General features: G+C 35.8%; 2 protein-coding genes across 13 annotated transcripts in view; both read left to right on the plus strand.

The window, feature by feature from the left end:
- LOC126367292 (rho GTPase-activating protein 21) overlaps window positions 1–25,521 on the plus strand; it is a 472,944-nt gene that overhangs the window by 219,463 nt on the left and 227,960 nt on the right. Inside the window, exon 1 of one of the 12 annotated variants that reach the window (XM_050010736.1) lies at window positions 1,064–1,454. The exons of the other annotated variants lie outside the window; for them this stretch is intronic. Coding sequence (XP_049866693.1) covers window positions 1,428–1,454 — 27 coding nt within the window. The 5' untranslated portion in view covers window positions 1,064–1,427. Of the gene's footprint in view, window positions 1–1,063; window positions 1,455–25,521 lie in introns of those variants that run through there. 12 annotated transcript variants of the gene reach the window in all.
- On the plus strand, window positions 13,316–19,499 carry LOC126367389 (uncharacterized). The gene is made up of 3 exons (XM_050010894.1): window positions 13,316–13,527; window positions 13,875–13,940; window positions 18,664–19,499. Exons 1-3 carry the CDS (start codon window positions 13,316–13,318, stop codon window positions 18,995–18,997), a joined length of 612 nt encoding a protein of 203 aa, XP_049866851.1. The 3' UTR covers window positions 18,998–19,499.

The raw sequence follows: 25,521 nt of genomic DNA on the forward strand, positions 1-25,521 counted from the left end.
GGTATTCACAGACAATAATCACAGCGGACATGTCCACATTGTCCGCGTCTAAAAGCAGCAATTGTCCCCGAAACCCGACGTCTCAATGCGCCGATTATTCAAATGAGCGTGGTGCATATCGCGACGTGTTACCGTTGGCTCGACGTGATCCTAGCACATAGCGGTGCCGGCTGTCATCACCCGCCATTAGTTCGCCTTCAGGACGTGGCACACTTTCGCTTCAATTAATTTGCCTGGATATTTATTGCATATGACGGTAAAATTACTATTTAATATGATCGCAAAAGACAAAATTCAACCTTATGTTTCCTATGCTTTCATAGAAATTATCTTTTATGTCATTCATTCAACATTCATATTTATTTATATGTATACATCGTTTTTCTTTTCTTTATAATCTCGTTTCCTTTTTCCATCTTTTAGTATCCTAGCAATCTAATAATTACGAATGTAGGAATATATTTTTGTGTCAAGTACTTATTTACATTGTCTGTTCGTGCCTGGTAGAAAAAATACTGAAAAAAAATGCCCTAAAATGTTAAAGAATGTCCTGACCTAATTAAAATGTTATAAAAATATCTAATAACGCCAATGTGTGTCAGAAAGTGCTTTTTGTAGTTCAAATCCTTTGCTTCTACAATAAAAACCACCTACCATGTTTTAATGACAATAAGTAAAAGTATTTTCGACAATGAATTTAAAAAAATATTTACAGCATTTTCTTTACCTTTAACAAGAATAATTATAATTATTTGCAACTACCAGACATTCTCACGAGAATACAATGATTACTATTTACGCGACTGCGTTAATTCAGGGTTCCTTAAATGGCGTGAATAATTACTTGGGTGGCAGAAAAAGCGGTTGGAATCCAAGACTAAAACGCGTAGTAGTCCCGTACAGAGATGTAAGATGCAGCGTTGTTTTTTCCTAAGGGTAAAAACTGGGAGATGAGAATAGAATTGTCGAGGGTAGGTTTGAGGGGTTGGATGTTGGAAGACGCAGTGGTTGCGTGTCGTGACCGGAGCGGTCGCTCGCCGTGCGACGATACCCGTCAGTCTCGCCGCGCCGCGTGCGTATAGCGGTCGTTGTAGAGGGGGTCTCCGCACGCTCACTCGTTTTATCGTCTGTTATTCGCGGCTCACCGTCGAAACCGCGCGTGTCGCCGGCTCGAATGCTACACTTATTTACGACTGTGCACCTGTGACTACGCAAATATTTAACGTGATGTGAAAGACCACAATTGGTTCCAATCAAGTGTTTTCCAAATTTGAACAACAAGTTCTGTTTGTGACACGTGCTTAGTTTCTTTGGTGCTTGTTTTGACTACAGTGCTCTTGGATTAAGAGTTGTAGAAACTCTACTGATGTTGTAAAGCGTTGGACATAGTTTTCGGCGACAGCCAAGGCGTCCGAATCCACAGTTGGATGAACGCCAACGTTTCCAGTGCTAAGGTGAGCAATATCTCTGAATATCGTGTTCGTTGCTAATGTATTTTTTCACAACAATAAAACTACGGCAATCCGGCGCTATCTGCTGGTTCTTATCAGAAAATGTTCCGCCTGTCGCAATTTTAATACGTCCAATTCCAGTTGGCGATTAAACAAGTTTATCAGAATTTGCGATTCGAAGTATTAAGTTTCAGTATGTGTTGCAGATTAATATAACTTTTCTGGAAATAGCAATCGTTTGTAGATAGCACACGTTTTTCGATCGTAATGATTTCTAGTTTAAGCTGTAACTGTAATGTTATTAGTGTTAATAACAGTACCGATAATGTGTTCACGCCATTGTTTCGATTCTTGTATAATTGGCGGGTGCGTCTTGACTTACGCTTATCATCCACAACGGGCGTATTTGTTTGTTCTCATCATACAATAGGCGTTTAGCTCTCCTATTGTGGATACCTACTCTGTAATAAACAGAGCTATATGTAAGTACGATAACTGTGATGTCATTATTGTTATTTTATATAGTAGCGTTCATTACGGCTCGTTTCAACTTTTTGCTCCAATTTCGTATAGTTAGATCATTGTTTATAATGGATCTGTGTGCCTCTGTTGGCGTTGCTCTTGTGTTTTATGTTTCTAATATTTTTTGTACCTAACGAGATGTTGCAACAGAAATATTCCGCTCCCATAATAAATCATTTCGGTACTATCAAGGTCGATGTAGGTTATTATCTTATACTAGTTATCTCGGTCTTTCAAGGGCACTATTACGTGTGTTATAATAGCCTTATCTATTGTCATCGTGGGGTACAACTTAACTAATTATGTTCCACGAGTTACATACAACGAACTTTTTGTCTCGATTATCGTCTCGGGCTTCCTCCTATTATTTATTATGGTTATAATTTTATTCTAAAATACTTTACTCTCGAGAACGTATCACCTGTCACTTTGTAACACTTAAGTATTTTTTACAAGCTGCAATATCTTTGCCAAATTCTTTCAAAGTTGTCGAACCCTTGTTACACGACCGTTCGGACTTGCATTTATTTATGTTCTACATGAAACATACAGTGACACATTTTAGTCGCATCAGAAAATAACAAAATAACGTTGGATTATCCTGATGCGTGTTTAACATGCGCCACTAGGAGTTGGACAGTATACGTATTTCGTTCCCACATAATTGAGCGTAGTTTATAGGAATGAAAAGATAATTGTCTATTAGATGGCCGGCAATAACTCCCGCGATATCGCGGCAGACAGTGCGGCTCGTACGTGACTGTCAAAGCGTGCCTTTGCTGCCCTGATCACGTCTGACACACTCTACAACAGGACTCACTCACTACAAGCCTTCATTAACACCCATTTGCTTACAAACCCCAACATTAAAACGGGTTCCTACTGACACGAAAACTCCTTGGAATCATTTCAAAACTAATGTTTGGCGCTTAAGTACGACAACGTTTTTATAACGGTGTCAAATGACCCGATGAGTCAGTTTCTTAAAAAAGGTTTCATGTTGAAAAACTACTCAAGTAGTATCGGATTTAGGAGGGGTAAATACGCTACACTGAATTATTTGCCGAGCTCCGCCTTTATCGTAAACAGATACCATTTCCTCTAGCTCAATGGGTTCGGTCTCAAGTGCTATGATACCAGCAAAACTGGAGTCTGAGTCAGGAGCACTTCAGAATATTCGACCTCCCCAAAATAGACCGAACCTGACCGTCTACCCCTGGTTTTTAATCGGTGCAAATCGTCACTCATTCAATTGCCTCTTGGCCTTCCGCCAGGACATCACGGATGCCAAGGTTCGATCCACTTTTACATTGATGTGTGAGACCAACGCGTGGACTTGAATTTTCGAAATAAAGTCACGTCGACGTTTAACTTGGCTGTATTTATTATCCGGTCAAACATTTTTACGACTGCAGTGAAAGCAAGCAGACTTGGCGACAGTTTTTGCGGTTTGCGCTCGCCAAACGTTTCGTGATTTAGATTTTTTGCGTACATGTCTAAAACCGGACCATCTTTTGTTCGAGTTATAGTAGATTTCCTTGCGATTTCTCAATTCGCGTTGCGGGCAAGTAATTACTTGTACCGAAATTAGTTTTACGAGTGGCAGCCGCGGCTATGACGCGCTCGCTTACATCAAAAGAGCAACACTCATTGTTATGTGTTTATTATTAGTTCCCATGTATCATTTACGTTAGTGTAATAGTTACGCTTGCATGTAGGTCCCTCGTTTTCGTAACCTTGGCCAGTGTTTGGTAAGTCCGTAATTACTCACCATTTTGTCTTTGTGAGCCACCGCATTGCTCAAACCTTTACTTGGAGACATTCGTGATGAATCACATTTGAATACATCAGCTTTTGTTTTGTATAAGTTTATTATTGGGAGTACCATAGAAATAAAGTATGAATTGTAAACGCACAATGTGAACTAGGATATTTATCGGTGTCACGAGGGCGCCTTCGAACAATGCCTACGAAAATAATGCTAACTTAATTATTCATGTCATGTCGCCAAAAAAGTGAAGCGTGAAATCTAAGCGGACTGGTCTAAGTGACCTATTCGTATCTAGGCACTGATTAAGTTTCACTTTCTGATCCTCGACGCAATTACATTAATCCGTGAACAGCCTTGGTTCCGTTTTGGTATCGGTAAGTCGAGCTCCGATGCAGCGGTATTCAATTCGTGGCGACGAATCGATCGTTGTAAATCGTTTCCAATTAATTCGTTTGTAAATCGACAAAAAGTTTTCGGGTCTCATTTGTCTCGGCTAAAGATTTAATGTTTGCAAATATTGGTTAAGAGGTCGGGTATCGGTAAACCTGACGCTACTGGCGACAGTTCACACGACGATTTAACCAACTTGATCCCCAGCATTTATTAATAAATGTACGTAAAATTTTATTGTTGCATCGACACCAATATGTCATGCGTTGGTAGGGACGCTGCTAAAAAGTGGAAATGTGTGATGAGGCTAGAAAATCGGAACATGATCGTCCTTATATGGACCGAGGAACGAGTTCTTAACGATTGTCGAAGTCATCGAATAACGGTTGCGATGGGATAAAAAAGAGTTTCAGTGTTCCCAGCGTAATTGGCAGGTCCCATACGGAATGTGGTCCGACGAAGATGTAACCCAAAAGGAAAGATGGATCACCTTAAACGGTGCAGCGGACGCTGTTGCTTAAATAGAATTCCAATTTATGTTGACGTAAAGGAAAAATATTTTTATCCCATTTTTTATCGTAAATTGCAACCTACATGTAACAATGTTTATGACAAATTAATGGTCCATGAATATTGTATGGTATGCTTTATTGATACCAATAAATTCTACTCTCGTTTGATTTATATTCAATAATCAGGTTTTACGTGTTATTCGAAATTGTCTCTGGAGATTTAAAAGGCATGAAAACGCGTCTAATGACAGTAATTACGTTGTCTCGTGAACTAGATATGTTTAAATGTCGTGACATTTTAGTCCCAGTCACCCAAGCGCAGCGTTACGGTAAACTTAATCATAACGTTATCCCTACACTTTGAAATAATGACAGCAGCCCCTTAACCCAGGAATGTGTGTTAAACGCATCTAAACCGCTTCTAAGAAGGTTGCTTTAATGTGTTACCCTAGTCCGTTTATTGGATGAAACATCGGAAAATATAAACCAAGTTGTTCTCTGAAATTAGTTGTAACGAGAATTTCGATGACGCTCTCTACAATGTAGCACAAGTTTGACAAATTGCATGTAATACGACAATGTGATTGTAAACAAGTTTTAGTATCAATGTTGTCGTTCTAATATTGACGGATTACTAAAAACCAACAATAAGTGTTTCCAATCTCCATAGATCATCGACCGTGCTCACGCGCACATGAGAGCGACCGATTAGCAGCTTGTCGTGAGCACACGCCGTGTTTGCACGATTTATTGTCACTTGGTTATCTTCCCACTTCATCACTTGTTCAGAGCTTGTCAATACCCGTTACGTGAAAGTGCAAGTTAAAGTTAGCCATCTAATGTTACTTTCGTTTTTCGCCAACGTTTTTGATATCATGTATCGCGAAATTGCATTCTTACAGAATAAGCAAAAAGTTGGCGTGTCCAGGTGAGCCGCACGCGCTCTTTTATGGCATCGTTGAAAAAACGACAGCTGGTCCTCCCCATATTAGTGCGACGCCGGCGAAAGGTGTCGCAACCTGCACCACACTCGCTAGAAGACGAATGAACCAAGTTTTAATGAATTACGTTGAAGTGGCCACTAACACAGCAACTAATTTTCCTGACACCTTAACTTATTTTCTCAAACCTGTATTACTTTCAAATAGAGCACTTAATCGTTTACTCGGCGTCAGTCGTTAGTCAACCAATTAATAAAATTCACATTGAAGTTTTTCCGCGATAGTTTGCCGACGGGAAAAGAGAGAAAATTCCATTTGCCGACCTGGCTCACTCCTTAGTGGAATGGGTGACATTCCTGATTCAATTACGACGAATGTAAAAGTTGATAGTAATTGGTGAGCATACGTCAAGTGGGCTTTAATGGACGACGCTGCCGGCCCCGCCTCTTCCCGTTGACATGTTTACGACTCGTAAGTCACACATCTAAATCGCAAATCAGCGCTTCCTCGAGAGCATGCTGAGTTACTACACCCACAATGTGCTAGAGAAACCAGTGAAATATTGCAGGGCATCCATTATTCATTAATTAACCCACTATCGCTCCCCATAACGGGGTGTACTCGGAAGCAGTTTGTTATTGCGCAGTATCTTCGTACCTAAGTATTGATTGAGATTGATTTATTATTTACTAGCTGCGTCTCTGGCCTTGGTGTCATTGTTGACAGCAAATTGTTTGAAGATTTCTTTTCTTTAGTGTCTCATTGCATGTTCTAAACACCTTAAAATCTTTTCTACTTCGTCATTTAGAAAGTCCAAATATTTCTGCTTAGAGACATAAAATGATGTAACTTTAATATTGTCTCTATTTGAGCTAGCTTAGTATGGCTGTAGTCGTAATAGACTTACCAACTGTACTTAAGTTGCAACAATGCTCATACTTTAAAAGATTAGCCTATTTCGAGTCGGACTTAAACAAGCAAGTAAATGTAATGTTGTCTTCCGCATGCCTGGTATTTACATTAGCATCAGCTTGTTTCTGATTCTGACCTATGAATGCAAATTATAACATTTCCGTCTACAGTATCATTTCTGTAATCCATTGCGTAAAATATTGTCTTGCGCGTTGTAATCGAAAAATATCTTTTGGATTTTATATTCTTTCGTCATAGTTTTGTTTCATCTATGTTTTTGATCTTGGCAACAGCAATAAATATACAGCTTGTTTCCTTTTATTTGATTTCTTGAAACTCTTTTTTTATTTAAGTAATTTGATATGAGTATCGTTTGTCAAAACCGTGTTAAAGAATTCTGAATCTAGGCCATTGCATCGCTCCTTTTATGTTGAATTTGTTTACTCAACGTCATGTGTACTTTTTGAGGTGTAAAATTACGCACATATATCGAGTCAGACTTAACAAGTAAGTAAATTTTGTTTTCTTCTTATTTTTATTTTATGTATGTTTTTTGTTATTCCTAAATTCACTCGAAATACAAAATCTTCTCGTTTATCACTAGAGACGTAATTGGACGCGTCTGTGTGGTTTATCGTGAAGAAAAAAAACAGTTTGTGACCGCCGCGTCGGTTTCAGGAAATCCGTATTTCCTTTCGACTTGTCGCTCTTCTGTTTTTCTTTTGAACTTGGCACCGATTCTCGACACGGTTTGTGTAACTAACGCTCTTAATTTCGCTTTTGACTGTTGGCTGACATTTCATGTTGTCTACCTCTTTGACATCAATCTTTGATACTCTTTATTTATTTAATTGTTATTTTCTCAGTATTTCTTGCCAGTTTGCTTCACACGTATTTCTATTTGTAATCCCTCTGATGCTTTTCCTTTTCCAGATGGACAAGTAGACGAACATTTTAGTAACAAGGTATATCAAAATTGCACAAGCACGATGATCGATTGCAGTTCACTTCATCAGGTTAAAATGTCCTCCTGTGTAGTCAATACACTACGGTAATCCATTCAGAAGCGTTATCTTGCGGTACACTAGTTGCCGTTAGTAATTAAAATTCCGTTTTTAAATCTAATGCTTTTTTCTATATACCAATAAAAAAAACTTTTCGTTCATCAAGCCAAATACGGGTAATATTTCTAAAAAATGAATCGAATAAATTACATTCTCTTAAAATTCTATATTAACAGTAGCTATCTTTGCTTAATCTCGAATCATCAAGTCTTGGATGCCCAGCATGTCTGGTAATGAGAAAATCAGTTGCAGTCTAACCCGTGTGGTCGTGTGGGCCGCGGGCGGTCGATGGCGATCACGATTGGCGACCACGACCGACCCGTCAATTAGCGCGGTCACGGCCGCAGCGGGGTCCTGGTCACTACCGACGTACCGACGACTTGTAACTTTCTAAGTGATTCTATAGGATCGATGTCTGAGGTGATAAATACGCAGTCAATTTTTTCCACATGAAGATAAAGTACAGATTCTCTAGACTCAGTGAAATATAGTAAATGTGTCTCTGTCGAAACTGAAATCGTGATATCTGAAAATCAAATAATAGCCAAAGACATATTACGTAAGATACAAAGATTAAATCAAGCAATTAGTTTTGACGATTCCAGTAAAGGACTTTGACGTATTATACTGATATTCTCGTATCTCAAATCTAAGATCTTAGGTAGGTACTTCAATTTAATCCACAAACCACAATAAACACCAATCCCAAATTGCTTCTCATAACACAGTGAAAGCATGTTGGTGCTAATCATTTGAGACCTTTACCCATATACGCAGTCACCTGCGAAGATATATTGCCTGATAACCACTATTGAACAGCCTCGGGCCTTTGACAAGTTCAGGTCAAACGATACCATCTGATAAATCTCCAATCTGACACGGACAGACAAGGCTAAAAGTTGAACTTGGTGGCAACAACCTTTCGGGAAAGTATTTATATATTCTGGTGATGGATGTCGATGCACTCAAGGTCATGTTTAGCAAGACTTTCTCACTGTCTGTCTTTATTGATGTATCGACATTCTTTCTCCTCGTATTTAGCATGTATTATATAGTAATTGCGTATAGTGTGAACTTTATAATTTCTAGGCCAAGTGTGCGCTATTCGAATTTGCATACGCGCTTTCTTAAGTTCTTTATTAAAGACTTGAGTAATGAAGGGTCATCCGTCAATTGTGCCTATAGACAAAGTGACGTCTGAGAAAAGCACATTGTGTAGAAATGTTTAATCTTGACTATTATTGCTCTTGCCTAAACGTAAAATACTTTTATGTTAATAGATTTCTATTTTAGCACTTCCATTATAAGGCGGTTTGTATATCATGTTATCTAGGTATGCGTGATACGAACACGTGAAGTTGATTTCGCTACGCATATTTACGTGGCCATATGTTCACGTCATGTCTTTTCAGAGGTAAATCAAATATGGTGTGTAACTAACTATTTATAGTTACTCTACACCTATTAACATTTTCTTTGAATATTTCCTTATAGCATGTTATTACTTTTGTTTACGTCACTTTTTTCATGCTATTTAGCTGTTGTGTTGCAAATTTTGCATAGCAGAATTTAATCAATTCATGAATGGAATATCAAACGTTCGTCGTCGTTGAGATAATGGTCGACAATCATTCAATTCGCATTGTAGCGATGACATGCGGGCCACGATGATACGGGCGACGGGTAAACAAATTATTTACTCTTCAAATAATGTTGATTTATAGTCCGGCGGAAGATTTTATTGGTCCTTCAAAACCTTGTTATTGTAGGGCATGGTGTTAAAGAATGATTTGAATGAATTGGAGAAGCGTGTAAGGACTCCCAAGTGACGTTATGTGGGATTGGTGTTGGTTAGCAACATTTCTTATTCTGTTAACACTTCGGAGATATTGTTAGAAACATGTTCTTGATTGATTCCTTGTCGTGTTGAGAAGTTTTCTCCCAAAAGTTTAAGTTAGGATTTCATTTTTGTAGCCCTCGCACGCGTCAGTGACGCAAACTTTTTTATTGGGTAAGAAAGAAAAAAAAATGTTGTCGTATTGCCATTTGCCACCGTCTCACGGCCTCGTGTTATCTTATTTTACTTCATCACCATCTTCATCTTCATTCACAACAGTTTATGAATTAACAACATAACAAGTACTTTTAACGCAATGTTTTACATTGTAAGATTCAATGTAATCATTTATGAGTGTCGTTATTCAGTGTGAAGGACGTGTTGAGGATATTTTGATACGAACATTGTAATGTATTTGGATTGACATGAATGTAATTGAAACATACAGTTGAATTTTTCAATAGGATACATTCATCGTTTAGTAGATAGTGACGTACGCGTATAAAGTATAATATGTAGCATGAATTTACGAGTTACTTATTCAGATTTGTTTTCTTCTTCTATCGTGTGGGTTGTGAGGTGGATTACCAGCCCCATCAACCCTGGTGCCAGGGTGACTATTTAACCGCCAAAGGCCCCTGACATGGCTCAAGTAACGACTACTAACTTGCATCAAATTCAAATTCAGATTCAGATTTGTTTTCAAATTCCTCGAAGCTTGTTGTGAGTGGATAAGACAGTTTCCTCTTTTGTTGTTTCTTTTGAAATGGTTCTTGGCTTGAAGACTGTCATTTTTGTGGCCAGAGCGGATAGATTATTAAATACTTACGGAAAATTTTCAAACAATGGCTACTCAATGACGACACATTGATTTTATGTTCGAGTTATATTTAAAGGTACTCCCTCACCGCGAACATTCGCCTGCAATAATGTTACAGAACCGAACTTTACATCGGTGAGGGAGGAGATCCGCTGATAAGCAGATATACAGTACTGTAACGTAATGCTCAAAATACAGGGCAATGCTCCCGGTGAAGGAGTACGTTAAAATGAATAAATAAGTAAAGCTCAATTTCAAATCAGAAAGATATTGCGAAACACGTCAGTAGTATGTTATTGGGCATTCTAGACCATCGAAGTGAAGGGATTCGCGAAAATGTTCTTGGGCATTCTAGACCATCTTCGTTCAGTCGGATCGCTCGAGCGCCAACGCGCTATCGCGCGCGCTCTCGCGGATCCCTTCACTTCGATGGTCTAGAATGCCCAAGAACATTTTCGCGAATCCCTTCACTTCGATGGTCTAGAAATACCCAATAACATCGATGGTTCTTAATATTACGATCAATCGGTTAGCAACTACAACACTCACCAGTATAGCTCGAGTCATCATGGGATTTCATATCACTGTATTTAATATCACAAGTATAATATCACTTAGAAAATTATTTTGGTCTGTCCGTGTTCGAATCAAGTTTTTTCCTGTAAGTCAAATTCATTAGCAGATTGCTTCATGTCTCTATACAATTTGCTGTCCTGTCATCCAATACCAGATTGGCTCAACGATCTCCAGAATTATGACATAAAGTGATAATATAATTTGAGACTCACAAAGTACCATACGAAAATATCAGAAATTCTATCCAGATTGGCGCGAGTCGTCATTGAATTCAAGAACAGCTTCGGTCCTGTCATTTAATACCAGATTGGCTCAACGATCTCTAGAATTATGACATAAAGTGATAATATAATTGAGACTCACAAAGTGCCATACGAAAATATCAGAAATTCTATCCAGATTGGCGCGAGTCGTCATTGAATTCAAGAACAGCTTCGGTCCTGTCATTTAATACCAGATTGGCTCAACGAACTCTAGAATTATGACATAAAGTGATAATATAATTGAGACTCACAAAGTGCCATACGAAAATATCAGAAATTCTATCCAGATTGGCGCGAGTCGTCATTGAATTCAGGAACAGCTTCGGTCCTGTCATTCAATACCAGATTGGCTCAACGATCTCTAGAATTATGATATACTTAAAGTGATAATATAATTTGAGACCCACAAAGTACCATACGAAAATATCAGAAATTCTATCCAGATTGGCGCGAGTCGTCATTGAATTCAAGAACAGCTTCGGTCCTGTCATTCAATACCAGATTGGCTCAACGATCTCTAGAATTATGATATAAAGTGACGATACAATGTGTGACCCAAAAATTACCACAAGGATGTCAGAAATTCTATCCAGATTGGCGCGAGTCGTCATTGAATTCAAGATCAGCTTCGAACCTGTCATTCAATACCAGATTGGCTCAACGATCTCTAGAATTAGACATAAAAGTGACGATACAATGTGTGACCCAAAAATTACCACATGGGTGTTAGAAATTCTATCCAGATTGGCGCGAGTCGTCATTAAATTCAAGAACCGCTTCGGTCCTGTCATTCAATGCCATATTGGCTCAACGATCTCTAGAATTAGACATAAAAATGACGATACAATGTGTGACCCAAAAATTACCACATGGGTGTTAGAAATTCTATCCAGATTGGCGCGAGTCGTCATTAAATTCAAGAACAGCTTCGATTCTGTCATTCAATGCCAGATTGGCTCAACGATCTCTAGAATTAGACATAAAAGTGACGATACAATGTGTGACCCAAAAATTACCACATGGGTGTCAGAAATTCTGTCCAAATTGGCGTGAGTCGTAATTAGATTCAAGGACAGCAAATTGTAATAACATAATGAATTTGACTTACATGATATAATTCCCATAGCGGAAGCTTTTTCCTAATAGTGTGATCAATTAATTTAACTATTTATAAAAGAATCAAAATCACTCTCTAGCTCACTTGTCATGCCCGGTCAAGGCAAAAATCTATACTGAATTACATTACACATTACACAGATTGTGCCTCGTATGCATTGAGGAATGTGGGCTATACTATACCATATATTATATCAATCAGGTATCCTCTGACTCGTGGGAAACTTTTTAATAAACAACTAGTTTCAGTTACTGACTTCGCTTGATAAATTATTTTTATTGCAGGGTACAGGTTTACCTACAATACATTATGAAGAAGGTGAACAAGTTTTCACTTTTGATTCATCATGCAGAATCAATGCTTTGCGTTTACTCAAATATTGTTATGTTTTTGTTCAACTGTAATGATGATGGTGATTATAACGTTCGACTTATTGTTCGATTCAAAGCAGGTTGAAATAAGGTTAATATTATTTAAAATATCAGTATTGAAACGTTGCACTCCTTGTTCATTACAACTTAGGTACCTACCTAATGTACAACTAGATCGTGATTACATAATCATCACAACCAGTATGCAGGTATATTCATGATATTCCTCTTCGTAAGATTATCGTTTATATTCAATGTACATAATTTAGTCAGAAAAAAAATGTATGTAGAGAATCGAACTTGTAACATATACCTACATTGAACATCAAACTCTTAACCACTGAGCCATCGTCGTACTGCGTCATCGGAAATAGGTGTAAGTTTACGTCTGTGTAATAAATACCTAATTAATATGAATATGCGGTGTATCATTTTACAAAGTGTTGCGACTAACTCGTTTGTTCGTGAGAATAGCAACTAAGCATTTTAGCGATGACTACGCGTCCAAAATGCAAAAATTTGAAATATGCAATGCATAATCCGTTATTGTCTTGCATTTAAGGTTTTATTTTGCATAATTCAGTTTTGCACGGATTTGTATTGTTTTTCTATAAAATAGGAAAAATCATTAAACTTTACTCATTCCTTTGATCGATTCCCAATTGTCCACAATTGTGGTATCCTCATCCGTGTTATTTTCATCTTCAGTGCTTTTCTTCAAGAAAGTTTGTTAAAATGTTAGTAAGTATTTACATTTACTTTTAGTTTATGTATTATGTTGGAGTTTTTTACATAATAAATTTACACAACATTTTAAATACCATGTACCTAACCGATTTCTTAATTTTCAGGTCTAACTACGAATATTCATCCGGTTCGGACTCCCAACTGCCGCTGGCGCCTACGTCTGCGCTAAAAGTGTTGAAAAAGAAGCCTGCGAGCAAGAGGAAGCCGGCGGAGTCGACCCCAACGCCTACTAGGTAAGATTAATAATATGATTATCTTTAATCTTGTGTGCTTTTGAGAGAAGTTAATAGTGAGACAGTCGTGCCCATCACTGGAATATTAAATAGGTACTTTAATATCTATCACTTTACTTTTATTTTATTCGAGATAATTTTACGCTATTTGCAAATACAACTTACATATCCCCTATCTCTACCCTTTTGACATACATGCATAATTATATGTTATGTTATGTATCTTGATTAATAGTAACAAAAGTAATATAAAAATAATGTAATGGGTATAATGAGCGTTCTAATTGGAAATCGTAGCGCACGGCGGTAACACTTGCATCGTTTCAATATAAACATTATTGTTACAGTTCTAAAAAGAAGTCGCGTTCGAGCGCCAACGACGAGGCAGGCGCGACCGCAACGTATTCATCGAGGTATGTAACAAAACCTAATTTTCTACATATTTTGTCTACATTATTAATTTTATAAATAGGAAAGATTTGATTGTCAAATTGTGTATTTGGATCGAATGGACTCCGAAACTTACTGGATCGATTTGAAAAATTCTTTCACCATTAGAATCTTACATTATTTCTGATGAACATAGGCTACTCGTATACCTATGTATTTTGTTCACCCGAGCACCCGTGCGACGCCGGGGCGGACAGCTGGTTCAATAATTGTGTAGATATCTTTATTACACTCCATAATTCATTATACACATTACGAACAATATCATTATGATGAACATAGTTCAAAATAAGGTGACGGAGACGTTTGTGCAGCTATTCCTTTGTTCCTTTAAACCTATATAAATTATTACTATTTATTACTTTTTTTCGCGCGCCGGTAGTTGAAAAGTAAACATCACTGTACTGTCACTCCGAAGAATATCGTAGTTTAAAAATATTCCAAGTTGGTTTTCCATACTATAACCACCACTAAACGGAAGGATAAAGTGCTAAAGAGACATGTAAACATCAATTCTGTGGAAATACTGAAGATTAGAAGAGAATTCGATACTTATAAAAATCCCGGCATCAAGTAAAGGTTAGAAACATTTCACTTTGTACGGTAGAATAATACTCGTAGATAAGACGTCAGGGCACGCACGTCACATTGACATAACGTTGACACTTATAGTGTTGCCAGCAGAAGGAAATAAATATTCTACCAAATTACGTTCCAATATACGCAAATCTTCGATAATACCAAGCAGAATGGACGATCAATTTCAACTTCTATTTAATAAAATGCAAATAGAAATGCAAAAACATACCGATACTATTATGGAAAAAATGGATGAGAAATTACAGCCTATTTTAGCAGAAAATAAGGAATTAAAAACAAAAATAGAAAATCTTGAGAAAGAAGTAGAATATCTGCGGAGAGATAAGAGAAACAACAACATAATAATATATGAATTGCAAGAGGGGGAAACCTCTACTCAAGAATTAATACAGAAGGTGAAGGAGATTTTTAAAAATGACTTGAAAATAAAGATAGAAGAAAATGAGGTGAATAAAGTACACCGTATTGGAAAAATGAAAGACGAGAAAGTAAGACCTGTTCTTTTCTCTTTTGTGAACGGATGGAAAAAAAATGAAATAATGAAAAGCAAGAAAAATCTGAAAGAAGTGTATATCACCGAAGAGTACTCAAAGGAAGTTCTAGAAAAGAGAAAATCTTTACTGCCTAAACTAAAGGAGGAAAGAAAGAAAGGTAATATTGCATATCTAAAATACGACAAGTTAATAGTCAAGGAAAATGATCGAAACAAAGAAAAAAGGAAAAGGGAAACTCCTTCGCCGGGAAAAAATAACATCCAGCCAAGAAAGCAACAAGTTACATCGGCTACTAAAACTAATAGAATAAATGCATTTGACATGATGAGAGTTAGATCAAACTCCCTCTCTTATCAAGCAGATAAAAAACAATAACAATTAGCTATCGGTGAACGGAAAAAACAACAGAATAACGGAAAAGATATTAACTCAACGGAAAGAAATAATTCTCCCCCAAGCCGACTGGTCCTCGTGGGGGAAAACGACCAAGACCCTCTAAAGATAGATTATTATACGTATATAAATACAAATACACATATAGACTACAACACACATGAAGAAAAAGCACAAAACAAAAATGAATATATACACATAGCTACCCTTAACTGCCGCTCACTGAGAACCCAGGAGAAATTGGAAGAATTAGAGTTAGCCATAGAAAAACTTAAATGGGATATAATTGGGATAAGTGAAATGAGAAGGTTAGGGGAAGGAATAGAAGATTATGGAAAGTATATTTTACATTACAAGGGAGAGACGCAAGGATTGTATGGAGTAGGATTTATGATAAATAAAATCTTTGCTAATAAAATAGAAGAAATAAGAGGAATATCAGAAAGAATCGCAATCCTTAACATAAAGTTACCAATGAAAAGAAAAGAAGAGGAAAAATGGACTATCATTCAGGCATATTCACCAACTGAATCAGACACAAAAGAAGGCATTAAAAAAATAGAAAAATTTTATTCAGATCTACAGACCACGGTTGATAATTCGTATAAAAATGTTATAGTCATGGGAGATTTTAATGGACAAATTGGAACGCGGAATATGGGTGAAGAATTTGCTATGGGAAAACATGGATTTGGTAAAAGAAGTAAAAACGGGACAAGGTTGGTAACTTTTGCTCTACAAAATAAATTAAGCATCCTAAACAGCTTCTACAAAAAGAAATACAAAAATAAATGGACATGGATATCGCCAAATGGATTCTACAAAAACGAAATTGATTATATTATGTCCAACAATATAAAAGTTTTCAAAGATGTATCGGTTCTAAACAATTTAAATTTCAACTCAGATCATAGAATGGTTCGGGCAACATTAAGTGGGAAAAACATTAAGAAGTCGAGAAAATTCCACAATAAATTAACAGCTCTGGAATGCACAGGCAACAGTGACATCCTTCTTGATAATTTAAAATTAACAATAAATAAAATGGAAAATGACAACACATCATCAACGCAAGGAAAATACCAAGATTTAGTAAACATACTCAAGAATGAAACCAAGAAAGTAAATATGAATTGCAAAAAAGAAACCTCAGATATAACCAAACAATTGTTACGAGAAAGAATGGAATTAATAAAAAGAAAAGACAAACAAGTCAATCGACAAAAGATAGCAGAACTAAGTAAAAGTATAAGTGAACAACTTAGAAAAGAAAGGAAACATAAAAGATCACGTACTCTAAAAACATACATTGAAAGAACAGGTGGAATTAAAAAGGCTATAAAAGAGTTGAGTATAAAAAGAGATTGGATGCCAAGAATGAAGAAAAATGATGGGAATAGTACAAGCAAAAGAACCGAAATACTAAAAATTGCTACAGAATATTACAGACACTTGTATCAAAGTCAAAATAAAATGAAAGTTAAAAAACAATACATTATACCGGTAGACTCAGAACCTACACCAACAATACTAAAAGAAGAAGTAAGAAAAGCAATAAAAACACAAAAGCTAGATAAAGCACCTGGATCAGATTTAGTAACAAACGAATTATTAAAAACTACTTTGCCAGTAATAGTTCATAAATTAACAGATGTATTTAATGAAATCATTGAGACAGAAGTAATCCCGGATGACTGGACAAAATCAACAATAGTTTTATTACATAAAAAAGGAGACAAAGGAGACATTGGAAATTACAGACCGATATCCTTGATGTCAAATATCTACAAGGTATTCTCGAAAATCATACTTTCTCGTATTACTAATACACTAGAAGAAAATCAACCTAAGGAACAAGCAGGATTTCGCCGTAATTTTTCAACTATAGACCACATTCATGTTCTCAGACAGACTCTTCAAAAATATAAAGAATACAATAAAGATTACTTCCTGGCATTCGTGGATTTTAACAAAGCCTTTGACTCCTTAGAACATGAATATATATGGGAAGCTCTAGAGGCTCAAGGGATACAAATAAAATACATAAGAATATATAACAATATTTACTCGAGGAGTTCTGCACGCGTAAAACTGGAATCTCTTGGTGACGAATTTCCTATCGAAAGAGGGGTTCGACAAGGGGACCCGATTTCACCGAAACTATTTTCAGCTGTTTTGGAGATGATAATCAGGAACCTAGAGTGGACGAAAAACGGACTTAACATAAATGGTACAGTCTTATCACACCTACGCTTCGCAGATGACTTAATTTTGTTTTCAGAATGTTCAAAGGATTTAGAAATAATGCTACAACAACTATCTGATGAAAGCGCTAAAGCAGGGCTGTCAATGAACACCTCCAAAACAAAAGTAATGACTAACTCTACAGAAATAGAAAACATAAAAGTAAATAATGAACAAATAGAATATGTAAAAGAATATATATACTTAGGACAGCTTGTATCTACCGAAGATTGCATGCAAAAAGAAATAGAAAGAAGGGTAGCTAACACCTGGAAGCGATATTGGTCATTGAGCGAAGTCATGAAGAACAAAGAAATGCCTGTAAATGTAAAAAGGAAAGTATTTAATACGTGCATCTTACCCTGCTTGATTTATGGCTGTCAAACATGGGCATTGACAAAGCAACAGCAGAAGAAAATAGAAGTATGCCAGAATGGTATAGAAAGAAGTGTTGTCGGGGTTAAGAGAACAGATAGATTTAAAATAGACGAAATAAAAAGAAAAACAAAATTTAAAAATTCGTTAACAGTTTCTAAAAAACTGAAATGGAGATGGACAGGACACATAATGAGAGAAGAGAAAGAGAAATGGACCAAATTAATAACAGAATGGTACCCAAGAAATGCTAAAAGAAGTAGAGGTAGACAGATGACAAGGTGGGAAGACGATATCAAAAAAGTAGCGGGACCATTATGGACCCGAATAGCAAGGGATAGAACCAGATGGAAATCTTTAGAGGAGGCCTTTGTCGAAAGACAAGCTGTCGCAAATCATCAACCGTTCGCCGATACAGTTAATTAAACAACAGATTTAGTTTATTTTATAAAGTATTGGCAATTAGATGTAAGTACAATGTAAGTAACATAAGTAACAGCAATAAAGGCTTATTTTATTTTATTTTATTTTTATTTATTTTTATTTAAATTATTACTTATTCGTATTTTTCGGTTTCCAGTACTGGCCCTGGAGGACTCTTCGGGTTTGAGACGGGAGCAACTTCGGGGACGTCGAAGTCTGCAGTGCTGCAGACTTATTTGACCAGCCGCGTCCCCAACGGTCGAGTGCGCCGGGAGCTCGTCAACCAGTCTGGCGAGTACTATATAGAGTTCCGGGTGTATAACACCGAGAAAGCTGTTGCCTCTAAACCAGATCAGCGGTGGAAAGAGGCTGAAGTTACTCTTAAAGTAAAGTTAGATCGGGGGACTCCGCAGTGGGAGAAAATGCAATCGTTTATGCAGCGGATTCATAATTTATTTGAAGATTGTGAGCCCGTCTTCATAAGTGAATAGTAATAAGTACCTACTACTCAGGTACTTATTACAACCTTTTCTCTCACTGCTGCTGTTCATTGATATAACTTCACTTTAAGATACTTAGTAGTTTTTTTCCACTGAATTTTCAACCAAATACCTATGAAATTATAATTGTAAATCATACATTCATTGTGTATATTGCAATTTTATGTCGTTAGCGTATGAAAGGCGAGGCATTTTCTTTGTATATTTAAAGTATACTTATCAAAAATGGTGTTTTGTACAGTTTGTAAAGTCTCTGTAGATCGTGTTCATTGGATGGGGCATTTACGAAGCACTAACCATAAAAATAAAAATATTTCTCCTTTTAGCGACGGGATTGAATTAATTGAGTCCGCATTTCGCAACCGAATAGCTTCATACAGAATATTATCACCAGATTTGGATGGTCATAATTCTTTAGATCGGTTTCTTGATGATATAAAAAATAAAATCAAAACATTAATTGATTTGTCTCTCAAGGAAAATGACTGTATAAAACTCAATTTTGAACATTTTGCTGTTTTTCTTTTAGTAAAAAATGATTCTCAGGAAATAAAGTCTTTTGGAACTAAAAATTATACTCTCTATAAAAATTATGACTTTGATAGTTTAATGAACAAAGTGAAAATTAGTTTGATGAGAAAAAAATGTGAATTTCAAGAACGTGATAGTGGTTGGACCTTCTTACATAATTCCCATTTAGAATTGAATATTAATAAATATCAACCATTAAGAGGGTCAGGTCACATTGATTTGCCTGCACCAATCAAAGCCAGAAAAGCGTGTGTAAACATAAAAAACGAAGACAGTTTTTGCTTTTTGTGGTCAGTTACAGCTGCTTTATACCCAGTTAAATCTCATCCTGATAGAGTATCGTCATATCCTAATTTCAAAGACGTTTTAAATGTAGAGGATATATCGTTTCCAGTTACTTTTTCAGACATAGCTAAATTTGAAATTAACAACCCTCAAATATGTATTTTTGTTTACGGTTTAAAAGATAATAATACAGTTATCGGCCCTCTTTACAAATCTGAACCATTAAATAAAAAAGTAATTCATCTACTGTACCTACAGGAAGGTAATATGTCACATTACTGTTTAATCAAGGATTTACCGCGACTAGTTAGAAGTCAAATTTCTAAACATCATGGTAAATTGTATTTTTGCGAACATTGTTTGTTATTTTTCAACTCGACCGATCAGTTAAGTTCTCATAGTTGTGGAGGTGTAGCTACTAAATTACCCCCAAAAGGGTCATTTATAGAGTTCAAAAATTATAACAGAAAACAAAATGTTCCTTTTGTTGTTTATGCAGATTTTGAGTCAATGCTCGTACCCTACGAGACTTGTGAAAATGATCCTATCAAGTCAAGCACAGTGACTCATCAGCAGCACGTGCCCGTAGCTTTTGCTTATCATCTTGTTTGTACTGTAGATGAACGATATAATCACATTACATCGTACCGAGGACAAGATTGTGTTGACAAATTTGTTGATTCAATTTGCAACGATGCAAAAAGGATAAGCGCAGTATTAAGTAATAGTGTACCTATGGTTTTTACAGAAAGTGATGCGTTAAACTTTGAAAATGCCGAAACTTGTCACATATGCGAGCGTTTATTGGTTATGGATAAAGTTAGAGACCATTGTCACATAACTGGTAAATACCGCGGTGCGGCTCACAGTCAATGTAATTTGAACTTTCAAGTGCCCAAATTCTTACCTGTTTTCTTTCATAATCTTTCAGGTTATGACTGTCATCTTTTTATTAAGGAGCTTGCTAAAGTTCCTGGACCCATCAAGGTCATACCTAAAACCAAAGAAAATTATATTTCTTTCACGAAATTTGTGTCTATATCCGATACCGATAGCTTTCAGATACGATTTGTAGATTCCTTTAAGTTTTTGGGAACTAGCTTAGAAAAACTAACCCCGACTTTAAAAAACGATGAATTTAGATACTTAAAATCTTACTATCCCGATGAAAAACACTTTAATTTGCTTACTCGAAAGGGCGTATACCCTTACGATTATATGTGTAACTGGGAACGATATAAAGAAAAGTGTTTGCCTCCCAAAGACTGTTTTTACAATTCTCTTACCAATGAACCGATCTCAGATGAGGATTATGAGCACGCTCAATCAGTGTGGTTAAAATTTTCATTAACCAATATGGGTGAATATACTGATTTGTACTTGATAACAGATGTACTTTTGTTGACAGATATCTATGAAAATTTCCGACTTACATGTAAACAATATTACCAACTCGATCCTGCATTCTATCTTACGGCTCCGAGTCTATCATTTGATGCAATGCTCCTTAAAACAGGCGTTCGTTTAGAACTTGTAACTGATTTAGAAATTTACCGTATGATACAGCAAGGTATACGCGGTGGCGTTTGCATGTGTTCTAAACGACATGTTAAAGCAAATCATAAATATCTGGAAACATTTGATCCATCTCACCCAAGTTCATATATTGTTTACTTTGACTGTAACAATTTATATGGATACAGTATGTGCCAAACATTACCACATTCAAACTTCAGATTTGTGAACGATTCTGAATTAAAAACTTTAGAGTCGAATATTTTAAATATTATGGATGACTCTGAAAATGGTTTTATTCTTGAGGTGGACTTATCGTACCCTTCACATTTACATGATGAACATAATGATTTTCCATTTTGTCCTGAAAAAATTATTTCACCCAGAGGAAAATCGAAAAAATTAATACCTAATTTGTATGATAAATACAATTATGTTATTCATTACGTACATCTAAAAAAATGCTTAGAACATGGCTTGGTGTTGAAAAAGATTCATAGAGCTATAACATTTAATCAAAGTAACTTTTTAAAAAAATACATAGATCTCAACACCCAACTTCGCCAGAAAGCACAGTCTACTTTTGAACAAGATTTTTTTAAATTATTAAACAACAGCATATTTGGAAAAACTTTGGAGAACACAGAACAACGAGTAGATGTACGATTGGTTAATAAGTGGTCAGACAAAAATAATCTAACTAAAAAATGTACTGGCGCAGAGACCTTAATAGCAAGTCCCAATTTCCATAGTGCTTCAATATTCTCTGAGAATTTGGTAGCTATACAGATGAAACATTCACAGATTGTGCTTGACAAACCAATTTATATTGGTTTTGCTGTACTTGAACTCTCAAAAAGTCATATGTACGATTTCCATTACTCAAAAATAAAACCATTTTATGGAAACCGCATTAAGTTGTGCTATACCGATACTGATAGCTTCGTATATAATGTGCATACAGATGACATTTATCAAGATTTGAAGACTAACTTCTTAAAATATTTTGACACAAGCAATTACAACCCAAAAAATGAATTTGGTTTACCTATTGTTAATAAAAAGATTCCTGGTTTATTCAAGGACGAAATGGGTGGACAAATAATTAGAGAGTTTGTAGGATTAAGGTCAAAGCTTTACTGTATTAAAACCTTAAACAAAACAATAAAAAAGGCGAAGGGTACCAAAAAAAATGTAATTAATGGTTTGAGCGTATCAGACTATAAACATGTGTTATACAATGGTGATGTTGTTTACAAAAAAAATGTTCTATTTAAATCAATTAAACATGAAATTTTCACTCAAAAAGTAAATAAAATAGCTCTTTCTAGCAACGATGATAAGCGATTGTTAGAATCTGACAAAGTGACTACCCTTGCTTGGGGTCATAAATCAATTTTTGGCTGTACTGCTTAAGGTGATTCTTTCAAGGTCAATTGTTCTTCGCAGTGGGAGGAATTGTAGTCGTTTATGTAGCAGATTCATAATCTATTCGAAGATTGCAAGCTCGTTTTTAAGAGAGAAAAGTAAAAATACCTATGTAACAATTACCCCTGAAAGAATCATCCTTAAAACTCTTTGTTTGTAAATACTTAGGTTAGTGTACTTTATGTTGTAAGTAGGTACCTATAAACATAAAAATATAATATAAGATGATGACGATTGTTATATAAAAAGTTAGCAGCAGTGGAGAAAATAAATAAGAATATGATATACATAATAGTTTCATTTATTCATACCTACCAAATCACCAGACAGGTAACTTAGACCTTCGTCACACTTGATGGAAATTAAGTCGTGGATCTTCCGCAACGGAACGCCGATACAAATATTTGTATAAAAATTACAAATAGCAGGCACACACAGGCAGGTTATTTACCGCAACGGAAGTTCGGCGTCGGAATTTCCGCCAAGTGTGGCGAAGGTCTTACTGTTTCAACGAGTACCGACATGTTGGATACCTAAGTATACTATATTGTCTTGCACAATCATTGAAATTAATCACCGTAGATTCAAAATTTATAGGATAAAAAGTAGCCTTTGCGTTAATGCGGTAGCTATGTGATATATCTAGCTACCAAATTTCATCCGTTCAGCTCTTTAGGGGTTTCGCATTTATAACATTAGTGTGATGAAATAAGTACTTAGATAAATACTTCCTTTAATTATAATCGCTAGTCTCCATTTTTCATGTTTAAACTTGTTAACGTGAAATACAACGCGACAATGAAAACCTAAGCGATTTTGAGTGTGCACGTGCGGTAACATGAGAAGGCGCATATGTGCGGGGCAACGCGGCGACCGCGACGTTGCATCATAATTTATTTCATTTCTATTTCGCTTCTCGTTAGTGCAACACCTTCGAAAATGTCCGCGTCCATGCCGAAAATGAGTTTTCTCGCTATAGTGGGGGATGAAGTCCCAAAATTTACAGTATCAATACAAATTCATCGTCTTCGCCGAGATGGAGATAAGATCAAAGAAAAAACTCTTGTGAGAAGTATATACGGCGCGCATGATAAAGAAGATCGAGTGCTGGCATCCGCGCTGTACTCATGTTACCTGATGTCAAAGGAGCTGGGTGAACAAGTTGAAACTTGTAGCTTAAATAAGTATGAACAGGTAATATTCGTTTATTGTGTTATTGTGTGCATAAACTACCTATTTCTTTATTTTATATGTGTTGAGGGGTATAGTCTAATCTGTCATTGTATTTTCAGTTACTCGTGGAGAAAGACGTAGACACCGTTGACGGTTAAAAATCATCATCATAATTTCGAAGGTGTAGCACTAAAAGCGGTGCCTGCTAAGTACTTTGGTAAGTACTGTGGTTTATTTTATAAATAAAATCAAATGTTTGTATTTTATTTTATACATAAATTAATGTGATACGTTTTATTGTTTCAGAACATGTCGAATAATTTAACAAACGTTAACGAAGATGATTTATTCTACCCTTACGCGCAAGATCCGCTTGCTGACTTCGATGAAAGGTATCCTGTTCAAGCGACTACCACAAAATCGACGGCGCCTCATGATAACAAGAGTCAAAAGCTGAAAAGTGATAAGAAGAAGAAGAGGAAGATAATTAAATCTAAAGTTAAATGCGGAAAATGGAAGCAGTCATCTTCATTTGTGCAAAATCGGAACGCGGAGAAAGCCACCAAGTTAATTAAAATCAGCATAGTGGATTTAGGTGCTTCAAATACAAGTGAAAATCAAGAAAAAAGTGATGTTTTAGTGAAAGCCCAATATGTGGTAAAAGATAGTTATGATGATATATTGGGACAGACTGAAAAATTAATTAACAATATTTCAAAGACATTGTGTAATTACAGTACTTGTATTTATATGTAACATGCGATTATTTCATAAATATGTTGGAATCGCATTTTCGTGTATTCACAACACAGTAAATTCCATCGCAAATAAAGTCTCTGACTAATGTCAGAGTACTACAAGCTATGGAAACATTTAATGTATATAGTAGAAATAGTTAATATGGTAACTGTTATTTCAAAATATATTTTTTTATCTATTGTACTTTAAACAGTTTTATGAACTTAATAAATAAAATGTGTTTTTCAAATTTCGTTGTTTTACTAGAAAACCGTTAAATGAAACAAAATCATAAATCAATATTTTACTTTTTATTTAAATAAATCAAATAAGTACATATTATTTTCGAAATACCATTTTTTTACACATACCACACTTTTTATAGCACACTTTTTTGAATGATTTACACATGTCATAGAATTATTTTTATCATAGATATCACACAGTTTCATAAAATTAGGACATCCTTTAGAACCAATATCTATTACCGTGCACGTAGGACACAATTCATTAATCCATTTCACTTTTTCTAAGCCCTTAGTAATTATTTTTCTGTTATTCAAATATGGTACAATTATACGTTTAAATTCACGGTAGTCAATGAAACCTTCACTCCAGTAAATCCCATGATTTGCCTCTAGCCATCGTACTTGTTTTTTTTCTTGTTTTGTTAAATAATTAAAAGGATTAGGGGGTTTAACTAAAAACATTACTGTATATTCAGCATATGCTATAGCCAATTCCTTCACAATAAAATCGTTCTTAACTTTAAACCCCAAAAGATCGACGATCACAATGTCGTTCATGATAGTTTTTTTACTATATTACTCAAAGGCTTGTATTCA

This window comes from Pectinophora gossypiella, chromosome 6 (genome assembly GCF_024362695.1).
Source record: "Pectinophora gossypiella chromosome 6, ilPecGoss1.1, whole genome shotgun sequence".
In the NCBI taxonomy this organism is placed as follows: Eukaryota; Metazoa; Arthropoda; class Insecta; order Lepidoptera; family Gelechiidae; genus Pectinophora; species Pectinophora gossypiella.